The following is a 21781-nucleotide window of genomic DNA, read 5'->3' as shown; positions in this document are numbered from 1 at the left end:
TTTGTCTTGTATGTGTTCTATGTCTAGTCGTGTATCTGCATGTTTTTGCACAGAGGATCGGAGAACGATGTTTTGTCTGAATCGATTTGTAGAATCAGGTGACAATAAACTTGACTTGATCTCTAGGATCACCTACCAGTGGAAAAAAAAATTCCTTGCTCCATCTTATCTATCCCTTTTATAATTTTGTGCTTCCGAGATCCCCTCTTATTCTTCTGAATTCCAGTGAGAACAGTCTGAGCCGACTCAATCTCTCCTCATAGGCTAACCCCATCATCTTCAGAATGAACCTGGTGAATCTCCTCTGCATTGCCTCCAAAGCTACCCTTTGCTTTTTCTAAGGAGAAAAGTGGAGGGTTATGAGGTAGGGAGTGCTTATTTTCTTTTTAGGTACATATGGCTCAGCCTCACATTGTGGCCCAAAGGACCTGTACTGTGCTGTAATGTTCTATTTTATTCTATAGAGACCAGAATGTATGCAGTATTCCAGGTGATACAGTACCCTGTATCAGATTCAGAACATCCTTGCTCTGAAATTCAATCCCTCCAGCAATGGCCAACATTACCTTTGCTTTTTTCATTACCTGCTGCACCTGCAGACAAATCACTCCAATATCCCTTTGCATAACAGCATATTCCGATCTTTCCCATCTTTAAATAATTAGATCTATTTTTTTCTTCAAAGGCACATGATCTGTCATTTACTTAATCTCTGCATTCTCAACATAATTTGTTTTTCCACTCATTTTAGTGTCATCAAACTTACATGTGCACGATCAGGCCAAAAAAACAAGATTAAGGATTTAACTTGGGGTACTTTGGAAACAAATTAAACAATGAAGCTTTGTATTTAAATGCCCACTGTACAAGAAATAAGGTTGATGGTCAAGTAGTGTAGCTGGAAGTTGGCAGGTACAACATTGTGGCCATCATGGAGTTGTGGCTGAAAGAAGTCTACAGCTGGGAACTAAATATCCATGGATACGCAGTGTATCGGAAGGATAGGAAAGTAAGCAGAGGGACTGGTGTGGCTCTGTTGGTTAAAAATGGAATTAAATCTTTGGAGAGTAGATATTGGATCAGAAGGTATAGAATCCCTGTGCGTGGAATTAAGAAACTGCAAGAGTAAAAAGGTCGACGGGAATTGCACACAGGCTGCCAGGATGTGGCATTCAAAATACCAAGGAAGATAAACAAGGCATGCAAAAAAAGGGCAATGCTACAACAGTTATGGGGGATTTCAATATGCAGGTTGATTCAGAAAGCCACATTGGTAATGGATCCCAAGAGAATGAATTTATCGAATGCATTCAGGGTGGCTTCTTAAGAACAGCTTGTGACTAAGCCGACCAGGGAAGTAGCAATCCTGGATTGGGTACTGTGTAATGAACCAGAGTTGATAAGGGAGCTGAAGGTAAGGGAACCCTTCAAAGGCAGTGATCATAATATGATGAATTCATCCTACAGCCAGAGAGGGAGAAATGAAATCACAGGTGTCAGCCTAAAATAAAGGGGACTATAGAGGTATGAGAGAGGAACTGCAAAAGGTTATGGGAAAGACCCACAAGCAGGGAAGTCGACAGATCAGCAATGACTGGAGCTTCTGAGAGAAATAATGAAGGCTCAGGCCAGGTATATTCCAAAAAAGAAATATTTGAACAGAAAAATGACAAATGAAGAGAAGTCAAAGCCAGAGTAAAAGCAAAAGAAAGGGCAAACAAGGAAGCAAAAATTAGTGGGAAGATAAAGGACTGGGAAGCTTTTAAAAGCATATAGAAAGCAAGGTAAGGGAAAGAAAAATGAATTTTTAAAGGAAGCTAGCAAATAGTATCAAAAATAATACTTAAAGCTTGTTTAGTGTATTAAGACTTTAAAAAGAGATGAGAGTAGATACAAGACCGATAGAAAATGATGCTGGAGAAATTATAATGGAAAACAAGATGGCAGAGGAACTGAATGAGTATTTTTCATCAGTCTTCACTGTGGAAGATATTAGCAGCACACCAGACTTTCAAGGATATCAGGGAGGAGGGGCAAGTGCAGTCACAATCATCAGAGAGAAGGTACTTCAGAAGCTGAATGGTCCAAGGATAGACAGGTCTCCCAGACCAGATAGGATGCTTCTTCAAAATCTGAAAGTAGAGAAAGATATTGTGGCAGCACTGGCAATTGATCTTCCAAGAATCAATATATTCTGGCATGGTTCCAGAGGACTGGAAAATTGCAAAGGTCACTCCACTATTTAAAAAGGGAGGGAAACAACAGAAAGGAAATTATAGACCTGTTAGCCTAAACATTGGTAGTTGGAAAACTGTTAAAGTTGATTGTCAAGAATGAGGGTATGGAGTACCTGGAGGTACATGACAAGACAGACCAAAGTTAGTATGGTTTCCTTAAGGGGAAATCTTGCCTGACAAACCTACTGTAAATTTTTTGTGGAAACCATAAGCAGGCTGGACAAAAGAGATGCAGTGAATATTGTATATCTGGATTTTCAAAAGGTCTTTGACAATGTGCCACATACGAAACTGCTTAACAAGATAAGAATCCATGGAATTGCAGGAAAAATACCAGCATGGGTGGATCATATGCTATTTGGTAGGAATCCGAGAGCAAGAATAAAGGGATCATATTCTGGTTCACTACCAGTAGTGTTGTGCAGGGCTCGATGTGGAGGCCACTTCATTTTACATTGTATGTTAATGATTTGCATTGCAGAATAATTGGTTTTGTGTTAAGTTTGCAGATGATGCAAAGATGGGTGAGGGATAGGTAGTGAGGATGAAACTGATAGGCCAGAGAGAGTTAAATAGGAGAATCGGCAAAGTGGTAAATGAAATACAAAATTGAAAAGTGCATGGTCATGCATTTCGGTAGAAGGAATAAAGGGCAAGCTATTATTTGGATGGGAAGAAAATTCCAAATTCAGAGGTGCAAAGGTACTTGCAATTCTTTGTGCAGGATACCCTGAAGGTTAACCGTGAGTGGGTGGTGAAGGCAGCGAATGCAATGTTGGGATTCATATCTAGAGAAATAAGATACAAGAGAAGGGACATGATCAGGTTTTATAAAGCACTGGTGAGGCCTCACTTGGGAGTATTGGGCACAGTTTTGGGATCCTTATTTAAAAAAGGATGCGCTGGCACTGGAATAGGTTCAGAGAAGATCCACAAGAATGATTCCTGGAATAAAGATACAAGCAACATTTTGATGACTCTTGGATTGTACTCCTTGGGAGTTCAAGAATGAGGGGGGTGGGGGATGACGGACCTCAGAGGAGGATTTAGAACATTGGAAGGCCTGGACAGAAAAGATATGAAAAAGTTGTTTCCCATGGGAGGAGACTCTAGGACAAGAGGGCACTACTACAGGATGGATGGGTGCCCATTTAATATAGAGATGCAGAGGAATTTCTTTAGCCAAAGTGTGCTGAACTTTTGGAATTTTCTACCACGGGCTGCTGAGGAGGCCAAGTCGTTGGGTGTATTTCAGTCAGAGATTAATAGGTATCTGAACAATCAGGGTATCAAAGGTGATGAGGAGAAGGCACTGAAGTGGGGGAACGGATCAGCTTATGATGGAATGGCGAAACAGACTCGATGGGAAAATGGCCTCCTTCTGCTCCAAATCTCATGGTTTTAATGGCAATCTCCTTCACCAGGACTGGGAAGACCAGGGACCAGTGTATAACATTGGTTATACATCTTTACCTCCCATGGATGCTGCCTGACCTGCTGAGTTCTTCCAGCATTTTCTGTTTTGCTCTTGTTCTCCAGTCTTTCTTGTTTATCTCCACCATGCAACGATCTTTCTGTAATGGCCACTAGATCACACCAATCTACTGATTTCTACTACAAGTTCATCAACTGCATTTCAAATACTACAGGCATTCTGATAAAGTGCACTTAAGATTCATTTCCCTTCCAGATGTTAGCAATCTTATGTATTGCACTCTATGATCTTCTAAGAAGACACAATACATTAACAATGAAGGCTTCATGAATCTACCAGATCAAACTAATTTCATTCCATTTGTACAAAAAGATTTGCCATCAAATTCATTGCCTCTCCTCTCAATTTAAATTCCTCTAAATGCTAAGAATGCTTTTCCTGATGTCCTTTTCCCCAGCTCAGAACTGCCTCCACAACCCAAAGTAGCAGTCAACTTTCTAGATACAGACAACACAGTACAATTGAAAATTTTATCAATAGAATGATAAAGATTTCAGTGTAGAATACAATTCTTTTATTGAGTTATTTTACCTGAAGTGTTCTCAAACCTGACTGCACCACAAGATTTATCAAAAGAATTCACACATACATCACAGAACAGTAAACTGATACCCACCAGTGATGTACATGAAGGTGGATGAGCAGGAGGATACCACCAGACTGTTTTATAGATGTTGACATAATGAACAAACAAAGCAATGAAGTGACAAAAGAGAAGATGAAATTCAAATAGAATGCTTTTCTCAAGAGGTAGTTCAGGAATCTTGTTGTGTTTCAAAGGAATCACAGTCTGGGTTGCAAGAGGAGGACTTGTCAAGCCAGTTCCTGACCCACTCCTAAAATAAAAATTGAAAAGAAATTCAGTTGGTTATGTTATGATAATGGTGACATCACATTATTCATTTATGTTATCCATTTATGATAAATGAAAGGTACAATGCAATATGAATCAAAGCATTATTTTTCACCTGTCCTTTTTGTGAATTAATCTATTTTCCCTGCATGCTTCCCTGGAGTATTGTGCACAGTTCTGGTTGCCATAGCACAGGGGGGATATGTTTGCAATGGAGAGAGGGCAGAGGAGATTCACCAGGAAGTTTCCTGGACTGGAGGGCATTAATCATAGAGACAGGCTTGGCTCGGTTTCCTCAGGGAAAAGGAGGCCAAGTGAAGTATGCAAGATTAGGATATGGTAGAGACATCAAAAACAAGGGGTTTATAATGAGAAGTTTTAGAGTGGACCTGAAAAGTTTTACATTTTTAAATAAAACAGATTGATGCATCTCAAACACTCTGATAGCAGAAGTGGTAGAATTAGATGCAATTGCCATGTTAAGGAAGCATTGAAAGAGGCACTTAAATACACACAGATTAATGAGGTACTCCAAATCCAGGCAAATGAGATTTACGTTGATTGGCCAAAACATCAGCATGGTCATAGTGACCATGCTGTGCTGTTTGGTGCAAAAGGGAATTGGATAATGGAAGTGGATAACAGGTTGATTACGCCTGTATGGATTGAGTGGCCACTGCTGTAACTGCTGGTGACTTTCAGATCTTTAACCAATATCCCAGCACATTCAGAGAAATGCAGTACAGGAACGTAACATTTTGCCATCTTGTAGGTGCAGACCATGATGCCAATTTAACAGAACATCAGCATGCAGATGGTCAAAATCCTTCCATTTCCTGCCTGATCATTTGTCTCAAAGCCTCTTAAATGTGGGATTATTTTTTCTGCAACATCTTCCACCACACTGCCACCTCCATCAGTGTAAAATAACTTAGAACACAGAAAAATAGGGCAGTACAGCATCAGCACACCCTTTCAGCCACTTCTCTGCATTAAACAGGGTGCTCAAATTAAACTCAAATTTACACAGCATTCTCATGTGTCTATCTCAAGCCACTTATGTCTGCTTCCACCACTTCAACTAGTATTCTGTCTCAGATGCTAACCATACTTTTCCTGCACATATCCTTCAAACTTTCCCCTTCACTTCAAATACATCCTCTCGTAATATAACATTATTCTGGGAAAAATATTCTGACAATCTACCCAGTCAATGCCACAAATATTTTTTGTAAACTTTAAATAAATTTTTTTTTAAATTTTTCACACTATATACCATACTGACCAAAATACATACAGACATTTTTCTCTTGAATATATAGTGTCATTTTCTCCCCTTTTCCCCCCTCCCTTCCCTCCCACCCTCTCCCCCACTTCCCATTTATTCAAAGTTCAATCTATAAGATACATTAAACCCGATAAACAATGTCATCACTTCATAAAAATAAACAAGAAATTTTTATCTTTTACTTTTATAGACTGAGTCAATTCATTTCGTTGTCTTCTCCTTCTGTCATTTTAGGTGGTGGAGGTCCATGGATTTCTCTATTGTATTTCATGTATGGTTCCAATTTTTGTAAACTTTAAGAGATTTACCCTCAGCTTCTGACCCTCCAGAAAAAAAACAGCCCAAGTTTGTCCAAACTCTCCCAATGGCGCATATCCTAGCAAATCTCTTCTGCACCCTTTCCAATTTCTGCACATCCGTTTGAGAATGCATCGACCAGAAATGCACACTTTATGCCAAGTGCAGCCTAACCAAAGTTTTATTTTACTGTAACAGGATTTCCTTACTTTTGGACTCAATGTGTTACCTATGAAGGAAAGTAAACTCAACAATTCATTTACCACTTGCCCTGGAAATCTTTAGTTTTCCCTTTCACTCAAGAGCCAAGCCTTCCTGGGTGTAAAAAAAACAAGCGACTACATGTCTGCCTCTCATAATTTTCGAAACTTCAATTAGATCACTCATCAATCTCTGATCATCCAAAACAACAATCCAGTTTCTCACGAATATTGCAGTAAATGGTAGAACCCTGAAGAATGTTGTAGAAGAAAGATAACAGGTGTATAGTTCTATAAAATGGCAACTTAGGTGGACGGAAAAGTGTATGGCATGTGTGCCTTCATTGGGCAAGGTATCAAGTTCAAATCTTGAAACCTCGTGATACACATATACAAGGTATTTGTGAGACTATATTTGGTTACTGTGTGCTTTTCTGATCACCCAGTATAGGAAGGATATTAAGGTTAGTTGGAGAAGGTTCAGAGAGAACAGATTCACCAGAATGCTGCCAAGACTGGATTTTAAATTTAAAATTTTTAATTCAAATGAACAGCACAGTATCAGGCTATTTTTTTTTTCCACGAATGGATGCCGCCCAATTTCACCCAATTCATCTATAATCCCCGTTACGTTTTGAACAGTGAGAGGAAATGGAACCCCTGGAAAAATTTACACAGACACAGGGAGAACGTACAAACTCCTTACAGATAGAAGAGGATTCAAATCCCAGACCTGATTGGTGGCACTGTGCTAATTACTTCGCTAACTGTGGCACCCTTGTGTGCTTGAATTATAGAGAGGTTGGATAGGCTGCATTTTCATTGCTTGGAGTATAGGAGTCAGAGGGATAACATTACATGGGTATCCAAAATAAAGAGGATAGTCAGAGACCTTTCCAGATTATTCTGGAATTTGAGGGCATCAGTGAGAAAGCAAACACAAGAGGGACCAGAGAGGCAAATTTTCAACTCAGAGATGAGTCCATATCTCGGATAAGCTGCCAGAAGATACTGCAGAAGTGGGTGCAATTATGATGTTCAAAAGACATTTGAATAGATCTATGGATAGGAAGGATTTATAAGTAAATGGACCAAATGCAAATACGGAACTAGCCCTGAATACGAACTTGATAACATTGACGAGTTGAGCCTGAGGGCCTGTAAATTGCTGGTCAACTCTGTGGCTCTCCTTCGAAGCAAATACTCTCTAATATGGACACATGCTGGTGAACCTTTTCGACATCCTCTGCTAAGCCTCCATATCCTTCCTGTAATGGGGCAACTAGAAATAACTATTCACACATACTGCTTCAATGTGATAAAAGCAAAGTTTTATGCAGCTGTAAGAAGACCTCCCAATTTTTACATTCAATGCCCTGACTGATATCATTATACTTTATCACTCCATCCGTGTATTTCCATTTTTAAGGAGCTTTGCATTTGTACCCCATGATCCCTCCACACATCAATGGTCCCAAGAGTCCTGCCATAAACTGTCCACTTTGCTCTCGCATTTGACCTCACATTTGTCCAGATTAAACTCCATCTGTCACCTGAACAGCCAAATTTCCAATTGACCTATATTCCGTTGTATCCTTGACAATTTTCCTCTCTGTTCATACTCCAATGTTTCTGTTGTGGCAAACTTACTAATCAGTTATAATTTTGTCCAACTTATTTATATAATCACTAACAAGGTCTCAACACTCGTACTGATTCCTGCAAACCACTGTTGAAAGTATTTTGCAAGCCCATGCTCCATCTTAATTCATAATCCAAGACATCTCCTCAAAAATGCACAGACAAGTTTATAAGACGTGACTTAAAACATAAAATAGTACAGAATAGTGCAGGCCCTTCAGCCCACTGCTTTGTTCCGACTTGCAAAAAACTACTCCACTATCAATCTTACCCTTCTAATCTTCACAGTCCAGCAAATGTCCATTTTACTGATATCCATGAGTCTTTTAATGAGTCTATAAAAGGTCCCTATTGTGCCAGCCTCCATCACCACGAGTAGAAATTCAAGTCATCCACCACTCTTTAACAAAAAATTACCCGATATCTCTCTTAATCTCTTCCCCATTCACCTTGAAAGGATCTCATCTGGTTTTGGTGATGTTAGACTTCTGAAAAAAGGCTCTGAGTGTCTACCATATTTGTGCTTTTCATAATCTTATACATCTCAATTAAATCACCTCTCATCCTTTGTTGCTCCAAAGTGAAAAGCCTTACATTGCTCAACTTTTTGATAATCCAGGTAACATGCCAGTAAATTTAAAGGCCAGATTTAAAACATTGCCCCCAACTAACAGTGAAACAGTCTTACTAGATTTCAATATTATATGTTCAATAATATCAATAACATTTTATTTGTGGGGGGGAGGGGGGGGGTGAAGAGAATTGTATTGTGATTGCACAAAGACCAAAAAGATAAACACATGGAATGATGGCATGGTATTTCCAACATCCACCTCACTTTCTGGCCTGCAAAAAAAGTAATCCTGTCAACCAGATTAGACAGAAGGCTGCACAAGTGATTTTCACTTGCTCAAGGAGCTCTTTACCTGGTTCTGGACCGCACTCCAGTAATAGGTGAGCTGGTAGAATAGCCAGAACCTCCTAAAGATCCAGATTCATTGAGTGGTGTCCTGCAATAGGATGTTCGACTTGGCCCTCTTCTGCCCCCTGCCATGCCAAACAGTGGCACTTTATTTTTCACCCCTGATGTTTTATCTTTGATGAATGTTCCTGTAATGGAAAATAAAAATGCATTTTTCATTACCATTTGTATTATTTGAATTACAAGTAAATAAAAAAAATCCACAGCAGCTGTGGAAAAAGTCATAAAAGTAAACATTAATTTCATAAATGAAAATGAGCTGGTGATAGAAAGGGAGAATGAAATTTTGCCCCATGACAAGAGATGTCAAAATCTAGAAGTCCAAGGTTGAGTGCACGGAAGAAAGTTTCTCCACCCAGAAACTGGTTGGAATCTGGAATGCACTGCCTGTGTAGGTTGTGTAACAGGTGAAATCTGGACAAGAACTTAAACTGCCATGACAAAGAAAGTGGAGGACCATGCATGAACAAATCTGACATCAGTGGTTGGTGTGGAAATAATAGGCAAAAGGGGATGAAAACAACCCTTCTGCAAAGGGATATTTTAATTTAGACATCAGCACAGTAACAGGCCATTTCGGCCCATGAGCTACCCAATAACACCACAAATTAACATACAGCCCCGGGTAGGTTTCAAATGGTGGGAGGAAACCAGAGCCCCCGGTGAAAACCCATGCAGACACAGAGAGGTCATAAACTTTTTACAGATAGTGCAGGATTCGAACACCCAGTCGCTGGTGCTTCAACATCATGGAACTAACCGCTAGGCAAACTGTGCCTCCTGATATGAACAGTTTAAATCACTAGGTAAAAATTTTGAAGGCAGAGGTCCTCCAGTTTTATTAGAAAATATAAGGAAAAACAGAATATGGTTTCAAAGACTTCAATGCTGCACTGCACGAGAATTTGGGCACCCTCATACTTGAAATAATTACACCAAGTAAATGAGAATGCAAATACAATAGTGATTGACATCAAATACATAAATGGTGGCCTTGCCAGCAAACACACACTCAACAATTAATAAAGTAACTGATCCTTACCCCTAAGTATCACTGTGAGAATGTGGAAAATAATACCACAGGAAGTAGATGAGGCAAAGAGTGGGATGCATTGAAATAGAATCATACAGCATGGAAATAGGCAATTCAGCCCAACTTATCCACAATGCCATTGTTGAGCCTTTGATCCATAGATCTCAATGCCAAAGTAATTCAAATGCTCATCAAGACATTGCCACCTTCTACTTGACCAACAATATTACCCCAGACAAGGTCCAGCAATGCTCCATCTCTTGCTGGTCTCGCCACATACTGGGTCCAAACAAATCTGGACACAACTCAAAACATCCACCCTGTCTGAGCTAATCCCAATCTACATTTCGGAAACAGAAATTCCCCAGAAATGTAACTCAATTTTAGACCACAATACTGCAAGACATAGGAGCAGAAATAAGCTATTCAGCCCATAGAGTCTGCCTCACCATTCACTCATGAGCTGATCCATTTTCCCCGCTCCTGGCCTTCTCTCCATAACCTTCGTTGCCCTGGCTAATCAAGAACCTGTTCCAGCCCAAAATATACCCAATGAGCTGGCCTCCACAACCACCTGTGGCAATAAATTCCATAGATTTACTACCCTCTGGCTGAAGAAATTCCTCCGCAATTCTGTTCCAAGTTGTGTCCTCTTGTCCTGGACTCTCCCAATGTGGGAAACAACCTTTTTCCATCTATTCTGTCCAAGCCTTCCAACAATCAAAATGTTTCATGAGATTCCCCCTCATTCTCCTAAATTCCAAATGCTCCTCATATGAAAACACTTTCTTTTCCAGTTCATCATTATGAAGCTCTTCTGAATCCTCTCATAAATCAGCAATTCCATTCTTAAATGAGGAGCCCAAAACTGCTCACAATACTCCAAGTGAGGTCTCACCAGTGCCTTATAAGCTGCAACATCACAACCCTCCTTGTATATTCTATTTGCCTTGAAATGAATGCCAGCAATGCATTTCCATATATAACCAAATAACAGTTTACAGTGCGGAAACAAGCCATAATCGGCCCTTCGAGTCCGTGCTGGTTCACTTGAACAACTCCACTAGTTCCTCCCTCCCACTCTCCACCCAAAATCCTCCAACACCCTCATATTCATGTACATATCCAACCTTCTCTTAAATGACAGAAAAGACCCTGCTGCAACTATCTCCTCTGGAGATCATTCCATTCTGCCACCACTCTGAGTGAAGAAGCATCCTTTTTTCCTAAAGTTTTGCCCCCTTACCCTTAACTTATACCCTCTTGTTCCAACCTCCCCTGCCCTCAGAGGAAAGAGTTTACTCGTGTCTAGTCTATCTATTCCCTTCATAATTTTAAATACCTCTATCAAATCCCCTCAACCATCTACATTCCAATGAATAAAGCCCCAGTCTCCTTAATCTTTCTCTGTACTCTAGATGTTGTAAGCCAGGCAAAATTTTTGTAAATCTTCTCTGCACCCTCTCCACCTTATCTATATCCTTCCTATAATTTGGAGACCAGAACTGAACACAATACTCCAAACCTGGCCTCACCAATGCCTTAAACAGTCACAGCATCACTTCCCAGCTCCTTTTTGAGATGATTTATGAAGGCCAGCAAACCATATACCTTCTTAACCACCCTGTCTACATGGGAATCCAGATTCAAGGAACTCTGTACCATACTCCAAGATCCCTCTGTTCCTCTGCATTCCTCAGTACCCTTCCCTCTACTGCATGTGTCCTATTTTGGTTATTTATTCCAAAATGCAGCACCTCGCACTCGTCTACATTAAATTCCATCTGGCATCTTTCAGCCCACTTTTCAAAACAAGCCAAATCCTTCTGTAATCCAAGAAAATTTTCCTCTCTATCCACCACTCCCCTAATTTTCATATTGTCTGCGTATTTGTTTACCCAGTTAACCACACTCTCATCCAAATCAATAATATAAATGATAAACAACAGGGGACCCAGCATCCATCCCTGAGGCACACCGCTCGTCACAGGCTTCCATCCTGACAGACCGATGTCCACCATGACTCTTTGCTGTCTATCTTCCAACCACCTCTGAACCCATCTATCTCTCTATTAATCCCTAGTGACTGAACCTTCCTTACTAACCTTACATGCAGAACCTTATCAAAAGCCTTACTAAAATCCAAATAGATCACGTCAACCGCTCTACCTTCATCCACTTTTCTTGTCACCTCTTCAAAAAATTCAACAAAATTTGTCAAACTTGACTTTCCCTTCACAAACCCATGAAGGGTGCCCCTGATCAATCTCTGCCTATCCAGATATTTGTTCATACTATCTCTTAGTATACCCTCCATAACTTACCCCACCACTAAAGTTAAACTTATTGGCCAATAATTACTTGGCCTGCACCTTCTACCTTTCTTAGACAACGGAACTACATTTACAACCCTCCAATCCCACAGCACCACACCCTTCTCCAGTGATCACTGAAAAATTATTGTCAGAGCCCCTGCTATTTGCTCCCTGACCTCCCTTAATGTCCTGGGAAAAATCCCATCAGGACCAGGAGACTTATCCACCTTTATTGACCCTAGAAGCTCCAAAACCCTCTCTTTACTAATCTCTATCCTTTCCATAACTAAGCCATTCGCCTCACTTATCTCACATAATCCAATATCCCTATCCCTCGTGAATACAGACGAGAAAAAAAATCATTCAATATCTCCCCTATCTCATACGGTTCCTCACATCATCCACCGTTCCCATTTTCCAGTGGACCAACTCTATCCTTAACCCTCCTTTTACAATTCATGTATCTGTAAAAACCCTTAGGATTCACTTTCACCCTATTAGCTATGGACACCTCATACTTTTGTTTTGCCTTTCTAATTTCCCTCAAGGTTCTTTCAGCAATTTAAGTAACGATCATACATCTCATCAATCTTTTGTTTCTTATATTTAGCAGAGGCCTCCCTCTTATCCCGAACTAACTTCCTAATTTTTCTAGAAAACCACAGCTCCTTTGAACTTTAGGTCTTGCCTTTCAGCTGAACTGTAACATAAAGATCCTGTACTCTCAAAATCTCACCTTTAAATTCCCTCCAATTTTCCTCTACATCCTTTACGGCAAAAAGATCAGCCCACACAACTCTCTGCAAATCCCTTCCCATTTCTTCAAATCTGGCCTTCCCCCACTAGAAGACCTTCGATTTCAGACCCGACCTATCCCTTTCCATAATTAAGCTAAAGCCAATGGACCCATGATCACTGGATCCGAAGTTCTCCCCACGCTCACCTCTCTCACTTGCCCTATTTCTTTCCCTAACAGATCTAACACTGCTCCCCCTCTAGTGGGCACCTCCAAATACTGCTGCAAAAAACAGTCCTGAGCACAATGTATAAACTCTAAGCCATCCTGCCCTCTGACTGTGTTTCCCAATCTATGTTAGTAAAATTGAAATCCCCAACCAACACCACCCTATTCCTACTGCATATCTCAGCTATTTCCTTGCACATTTGTTCTTCTAGTTCCCTCTCCCCATTTGGCAGCCAATAATATACCCCTATAATAGTAACCTCACCCTTCTTATTTTTTAGATCTACCCATATGGCCTCCCTCGATGACCCCTCCAGTCTATCCTGCCTCAGGACTGCTGTAATATCTTCCCTGACAAGTAATGCCACACCTCCCCCTCTTACTCCTCCAATTCTGTCACATCTAAAGCAGCAAAATCCTAGAATATTTAACTGCCAGTCACAACCCTCCTACAACCATGTCTCACTAATGGCCACAACATCATAACACCACATGTCAATCCACACCTTTAGCTCATCCACCTTCTTTATAACACTCCTCGCATTGAAATAAACGCATCTCAAAGATCTCCCACATCCTACCTTCTGCCTATCACCCTTTCTACCGTTCTCACAATTGTTATTATAGCAACCATTCATTACTTTCCTTCTTTACCACCAACTCATCATGCAAGTTTACTTTCAGGTTATATGGCACAAGGACTCCCAGGTCCCTTTGCATCTGAGTATTTTCAATTTTCTCCCCATTTAAAAATAGTCTGCTTTTTTCTGCAATAGTGCATGACCGTACACTTTCCAACATTATATTTCATTTGCCATTTCTCCCAATTCTCCTAATCCAAGTCATTCTGCAGCCTCCCCGTTTCCTCAACGCTACATATGTTTTGAGGCAAAAAATGACATGGTGGCAAAGAAGACCATCTCTCCTCCAAATGATCAGGTGCTGTGATTTGCAGTGGCCGACGTAAAGAGAGTTAGGCAAGGTCAACCACGGAAAGCTGCTGGATAACATTCGTGGCAGAGTGCAGCTCAGCTGACAGATGTTCTCACCGACATCTTTAACATCTCCAAGAAGTGCCGTGGTCCCAACGTGCTTCAAATCCACCACCATTGTTCCCATGCCGAAGAAGTTACCTGCGTCCTGCCGCAAGGACTACCACCCTGTTGCACTCATGTCCATTGTCGTGAAGTCTTTGAGAGGCTTATCATGGGCACATCAAGCTCCTGCTGCCCCGTTATAGGATCCCCTGCAGTTTGCATACAGATTCAACTGCTTTACAGATGATGCCATTGCCACTGCCCTCCATCACCTGGAAAATAAGGACTTGCATGTTCGACTGCTGTTCATTTACTTCAGTTAGGCATTCAATACAATCATACTTCAGTATCTGATAAGAAAGTTGAGCCTACTGGGTCGAAGCACATCCCTCTGCAATTGAATTCATATCGGGGAGATCTCAAGCAATCCGGATCAGTAACAGCACTTCCAAGACCATCACATTGAGCACAGGGCCCCCCAGGGCTGCATGCTTAGTCCATTGCTGTTCACTTGGCTGACCCACGACTATGCGGCTAGAGATCAAACCACGTCATCGTTTGCTGACAAAATGATCGTGGTGGGCCTTAATAGTATGAATGAAGAGTCAACATACAGTGATGAGGTGCAGTCACTAACAGACTAATGCAGAGCCAACAACCTGAATCTGAACATTAATAAAGCAAAAGAGATAGTTATTAACTTCAAAAGGGCCCAGGACCATGCTCCACTTACCACTGACTGCTCGACTACTGAGGTCATCAAAAGAATCAAGTTCCTTGGTGTGCACTTGGCAGAGAATCTCACCTGATCCCTTAATACCAGCTCCGTAGCCAAGAAAGCCCAGCAGCATCTCTGCTTCCTGCGGCTAAGGAAAGTTAATCTCCCACCTTCCATCCTCACTACATTCTAGAGAGGATGTTTTGAGAGCATCCTGTGCAACCACATCACCGCCTGGTTTGGAAGCTGTACCACCTTGGACCGCAAGATCTCTAACCCACTCCTGCCTGTGTCATTGGTACCAATATGTACCATGACCTCTGGCTGCTCACTGTCCCACTTAATATTCTGCACCCACTCAGAGACATACCGGACCCAAGCACCAGGGAGTAAACAAACTATCCTGGAGTCTCTTTTGTTGCCGCAGAATCTCCATTCCATTCCCTATGACTATCGCCCTGTCTAACTGCACCCTTCCCTTCCGTGGCTCAGAGGTGACCATGGTGCTATTGGTGTGGCAGCTGCCTGGTCCAGATTGGCCATCTCCCCAGCAGTATCCAAAGAGGTAGACCCCTTGCTGAAGGGAATGGCCACATGGATACTCTGCACTGTCTGTTTTTTCCTTTTCGTTCTCCAGCTCCCTTCCTCCTCATTGAGATTGCGTCCCTGAAACTCCTGTCTGTCACCCCCTCAGCTTACCGAATGATCCGAAGTTCATCATACAACTCCAGCTTCAATTCCCCAACTGCAGTTGAGTGCACCTCCCACAGATGAGGTCAACAGGGATACTGTTGGCTTCACTGATAATTCACATTCTTCAAGATCTTCATATCCCTATAATGAATTAGAAAAACCTGTCCTTGCCTTGTCTCATCTCTTATACCTCTCCTTCAATCTCTCCTCACCAAAGCCTCTCAAATTGAAGTCTCAAATTCCTACTCCAACATTGGACCACTTCCACAATAGCTGCTCCTCTTGACCTTACCTTCCTTTTATTGGCTGTAGCTAATTAGTCAATGGAGAAATTGAAACAAACACCTCATTTCATTCAGTCCTGCTCTCACGGTCCCCAACTGGATCCGCAAAAAGTTCCTTTTTAAAACTCTTACCTAACCTGAGTGTAGCTCTCTCACTCTAAATTGATTGGTCTGCCACTAATGCCTTTTTAATCACACCTCTCTGATATCAGTCATAGCTACAATATTTTAGATCAGTATTAAAGCTTTGAATCCATTTGCTTTACTACTGATACATATTGGATTGAAATATTTCTAATTTAACTTTAATTTCCTTGATGATTTTAGGATACTTAAACAGGTGCATGAATAGGAAAGGTTGAGGGAAGAGGCCAAACACAGGTAAATGGAACTAACTTGGAGAAGACAACTTGGTCAACACAAACAAGTTGAGCTGATGGGCCTATTTCCATCCTGCAAGACACTATACTGGGCAATGAAAAAAATTGGTGAAAATTTAAAAAACTGATTCAAAAATAAAAATCCATGCTGCAGAAGATATGGGAATCTCAATGCAATTATAGCAGAAATCCAAAAATCTATCAAGCTACATTTCAAACAAATTAATCAATTCATTCAGATAGTTTAGTAATGTGCAATTGGACACATTTTTTCATTCCAATGAAACATTAATGCAATATGTCATCATAATTTAACTTCAAAACTGATTGGAACTAAAAACTGTCTTACCATGGTTTCAACAGCATGTGAAGTTTGTCACCAGAGGAGAAAATCCTGGATCGGGTGTATAGCAATGTCCCTAGTGCATACAAGGCTGCACCTCGCCCCCACCTTTGTTACTTGGTTCATATCCGCTCTGCTAACCCTGGGGTAGACCACTGGCAAAGCAAACTAGGTCAGTTCGCAGGAGAACAAGAGACTGGAGCTATTTTAGGGAGGCGGCAACCTATAAAGGTCTTGTAAAGATAGAGGAGTACACGAGCTCAGTAACTGGATACATCAGCAAATGCATTGAGGATGTCACCGAGATCAAATGCTTCACACCAGGGCTAACCAGAAACCATGATTGGGTACATAGGTCTGGGCCCTTCTCAGAACTCATGATGCTGCCTTCAGGACAGAGGATAGGTTGTGCAATCCAGAGGCAAAGCAGGGGTGAATCAGAAGATACACCAGTGTCACCAGCGACACGAGGCGTATGTGGGAAGGGATGAAGATTGTAACGGATCAAAAGTCAACCATGTGAATCAAGGACAATGACGCCTCCCTTCCAGACAGACTGGACACTATACATAGTTTGAGGAGAAGAACAGGATGATGCCAAAGAAAGTGGTGTCCCTCTGATAATCAGGTCTCCTGCTCGCCACGGCCGAAGTGAGGAGAACCCTAACCAAGGTAAACAGATGCAAGGTGGTGAAACCACACCACATACCTGGTAGGGTACTGAAGGACTGTCCAGACTGACGATGGTCTTCACAGACTTCTTTATAAACTCTTTTCTAAAATGCTTGTACTGTGTGTGTATATATATATATATATATATAAAAATTTGGTGTTTGAAGATTTAATTAAAGAAGGAATGCTTCCATCATCTTTTGAAGCGAGCATCTTTCTTTTGGAAAAAGCAATAGAATATGCTTCTTGAAGACCCATTTCATTACTTAATGTTATTATGAAGATTTTATCTAAAGTGTTAGCACATGGGTTAGAAAATATTTTACCAACAATTATTAATTCAGATCAGACAGGTTTTATTAAAATATATATCGAGTACTGAATACAATATAGCTTCCTTCTACCCACATGACGGAATGTGTACTTTTAATAGATGCTGAAAAAGTAGAATGGAATTATTTATTTGCTACTTTATAGAAATTTAATTTTGGTCCAGATTTCATCAATCAGATCAATTTATTATATTTATGTCCGATGTCTTCAATTAATGCAACATCTCTACACAGCAGGGATTTTAGGGAGATGCTGACCTGTGGAAATGTCGCACAGGAGAGTGCTACCTTGCAGCCCAAAGGCTGTATCCTTGAGTTGCAGGCTCGTGACAGCAGTTCTACAAGCAGGAGTTTGTTGTCCTGGCACTGAGCTTTGGCAAGCGCCATGTAGTCTACACCCAGAGAGAGGGTATATACTGCTTGTGGGCCAGGGCATCAACCACCACATTACTCTTACCAGAGATATGTTTAATCCTGGTTGAAAACTCAGATATTCAAGATAGGTAAGATAGGCAAGATAGCCCATTGCTGATGGGCTGACCAGGGATCTGATGCCTTCAAAGGCGAACATTTCCGGTTTATTGTCAGTAAAAACCGTGAAGTAACTGCCTTCCAAAAAAATAATAGCAGAAGCGTCTGACTGCTAGGTACAGCGCCAGCAGTCACCTATTGAATGTGCAGTATTTAGTTTCCAGAGGGCTGAGGTGCCTACTAAAAAACACTAGAGGCTTCCATTGTCCTTTGGTGTATTGTTCCAAGACCCCATCTACTCCCCACATCTGACACATCTATTGTCAAGGTGGCTGATGCACCCATTTGTGGATGGACCAGCAATGTTGCTTTCACATCTTTGATCTGCTGTAATGTTACAGTCGTCTTCTTTGTCCACTCGAGTCCTTTGGCACTGTTGGACATGAGGTTGAAGTGGGGTTTCATAATATAAGCTGCAGAGGGTAGAAAGTAGTGACAGAAATGACCATCCCCACAAATTCTTGGAGTCCTTTGATGGTATCAGGCCTCAGGAATTTGAGAATGGCTTCCACCTTGCTAGGCAATGGAACGACACCCCGGCTGCTGATCTGATGTCTCAAGAACTTGATAGAGGACTGCCCGAATTTGTACTTGGCAGGGTTCACAGTTAGCCTGAACTCTTGCAGGCGATGGCAAAGTAAATGCAGATGCTGCAGGTGTTCTTTGTGGGAGTGGTTGGTGATGAGTATGTCGTCCAAGTATACAAAAAGAAAGTTCATGCCATGTCCCACTACGTCCATCAATCACTGGAACGTTTATGCAGCATTTTTGAGCCCAAAAGGCATTCTCAAAAATTCGAAGAGGCAGAATGGTGTTATGATGGCAGTTTTGGGCACCACATCAATTTTAGAAAATATCCTGGCCCCATGAAGATTACCTGTATATGGGGCACAGGGTAGTGGTGCGCAGTGGTTGAGTTGTTGAGATGCCTGTAATCCCGCAAGGTCTCCATCCTCCTGTGGCTTTGGGCACCATATGTAGCAGGGAACCCCTTGGGCTATCAGCCCTGTATGATTCCAAGTTACTCCATTTTGTGGAACTCTTATTTTGCAAGCCGCAACTTGTCAGGTGGCAGGCGTCGGTCTCAGGCATACAGAGGAGGTCCTTGGGTGAGGATGTGGTGTGCAATGCCATGTTAAGGTGTGGCAGTGAAGAACTGGGAAGTGATAATGTCTGGAATCTCTGCAAGTTTGGCAAATTCGTTGCTCGAGTACTCCACGATGTCTAGATGCAGGGAGGGTAGTTTGGCTTTTCCAAGGCGGAAAGTCTGGAACATCGTGGTGTTCACCAACCGGGGCACTTTTAAGTCCACCATCAGTGAGTGGGCTCTGAGGAAGTCAGCACCCAGCAACGGCCAGGGCACAGCAGCAAGAATGAATTTCCATGTGAATTTATTGTCGCCATATTTTAGGGGTATAGTCCATGTGTTATTGGTACAAATCGAACTGTTATTCACTGCAATGAGTGCCAGACCCAAGCTGTTGGTATGGGAATCAAGCACGAAGGAGGAAGGACACTAACCTCTGCACCTGTGTCAACTAGAAATATAAACGCTGGGAGAGTTCACCCCAGATGCAGAGTAGGCTGCTATGGTGGCCAAATGACATTACCGATGACTGGCCATGGCGTTTCCCTGGAAAAGTGCAAGGGGGTCGGCAGAGGCGAGCTCCAGAACCCCAATGTTGATGGTTAAAAAAAAAAACCAGGTGGTTGTCATGGAGTCATGCTTGTCTGGAGGAACGTGCACCCTCATCGCTGGTACTCATGGAGTCTGGGCCTTTGGGTGTGAAGCAGCATTAACATCTGTGGGCCTTGCACCTTGCTGATTCGTGTGCCATAAAATGTCTGCACGGGCAACCACTGTTCAAGGTTATCAAAGTCCTCGTCAGCCAACATGAGGCAGATGAGCAAGCAAGGCCTATGGCTGTCTGCCAGTGCCAACATCATTCATTAACTCCGAAGGGGCACAGTTCCCTTGGCCATCGATATGGAGGAGCCGTGCAGCTCGCTCACACCATGAGAGACTGTAAATTCAGAGAAGAAGGGCTTTTAGGGCTTTGTACTTGCCGAGAACTGGTGGGTCCCGAAGGAGATCCGCAACTCGACCAGCCGCGTCCTGGTTGAGGGCGCTTACCACATGATAGTACTTAGTGACGTTCACTTCTATTTTGCGAATATGTAACTGCACAACAGCCTGCCCGAACCAAACTTCAGGTTGAGTAGTCCAAAAGACAGACATTTTGAGCAAAACTGCTGCATTGTCCATTTTGGGTCCAATATCTGTTTAGGCCTTTTGGGGTCATCAATGTAGCAACTGTGTCACAGTGTGAAATTAAGAACAAGAAAAATGATCAGACGGAGTTGAGTCGAAGTTCAGAAAAAGTCGTTACTCAGTCACTTGCAGCTTCTGAAAACCCTACATGTTCCAAATGACATCATCGCATTGCGACATCATGATGTCACTTGGAACCTCCTGAGCCAGTTCCATTAAGCCTCTGGTGAGATGCTACAACTTCACACTTATCCGGATTGAATTCCATCTGCCACTTTTCTACCCAACTCTGCATCGTGTCTCTATCCTCCTTTAACCTTCGACAACCTTCAGTTCCATTCACAACTCCTCCAACCTTTGTGTCATCTGCAAACTTACTGACCCATCCTTCTGCCTCTTCATCTAGGATATTTAAACAAATCACAAAGAGCAGGGGTCCCAGAACAGATCCTTGCAGCTCTCCACTAGTCACCGACTTCCAGGCAGAATACTTTCCTTCTATTACTACTCTCTGCTTTCTTCCTGTAAGCCAATTTTTTATCCACAGTGCCAAGGCTCCACTGATCCCATGCCTCATGACTTTCTGGATGAGACTTTCACGGGGGACTTTGCCAAATGCTTTGCTAAAATCCATGTAAACCACATCTACTGCCCTACCTTGATCAATTTCTTTTGTTACCTCCTCAAAATAATTAGGCTTATGATTCATAAAGCCTTCACAAAGCCACACTTTCTATGCTGGAGTAGACTACTTCTCCAAATGCTCTTAGCTCTTATCCTTAAGAATCCTCTCTAATTTAGTTTAGTCTCACTGGTCTATAATTCCCCAGATTCTCCCTATTACCATTTTGAAACAAGGGGACGACACTTGCCATCCTCCAATCCTCCAGCACCTCCCCTGGGGATCACAGCTACTGCCCAGCTATCTCTTCCCTCACTCCCCACAACAACCAGGGTACATCACATCCTGCCCTGGGGACATCAATCTTGATGTTTCCAGGAAGATCCTTCACTTTCTCTTCCTTAATCTCCACAATGTCCAGAACACAGGCCCATTCTATTCTGACCTCACCATCATCAAGGTCCTTTTGTGAATACTGAAGCAAAATATTCTTTAGGACCTCCCCAACCTCCTCCACCTCCGGGCACATTTCACCTCCTTTAGTAGCCCCACCCTCAAGATCCTTCTGTTCACACACGCATAGAACACCTTG

The 21781-nt window shown here is 42.0% G+C and overlaps 1 protein-coding gene across 8 annotated transcripts in view; it reads right to left on the bottom strand.

The window, feature by feature from the left end:
• tmem39b (transmembrane protein 39B) overlaps positions 1-21781 on the bottom strand; it is a 49008-nt gene that overhangs the window by 24540 nt on the left and 2687 nt on the right. For 6 of the 8 annotated variants that reach the window (XM_069895031.1, XM_069895039.1, XM_069895030.1 and 3 more), the window contains exons 2-3: positions 8938-9121; positions 4349-4568 (exon numbers count right to left, since the gene is read on the bottom strand). In XM_069895031.1, coding sequence (XP_069751132.1) covers positions 4349-4568; positions 8938-9065 — 348 coding nt within the window. In that variant the 5' untranslated portion in view covers positions 9066-9121. Of the gene's footprint in view, positions 1-4348; positions 4569-8937; positions 9122-14438; positions 14615-16766; positions 16900-21781 lie in introns of those variants that run through there. The other 2 variants (XM_069895033.1, XM_069895032.1) reach the window with 2 other exon arrangements.

The sequence above is a fragment of the Narcine bancroftii genome, chromosome 8, assembly GCF_036971445.1.
Source record: "Narcine bancroftii isolate sNarBan1 chromosome 8, sNarBan1.hap1, whole genome shotgun sequence".
Lineage (NCBI taxonomy): Eukaryota > Metazoa > Chordata > Chondrichthyes > Torpediniformes > Narcinidae > Narcine > Narcine bancroftii.
The sequence above is the reverse complement of the archived record's forward strand: the minus strand, read 5'-3'. Positions and strand labels throughout refer to the sequence as shown.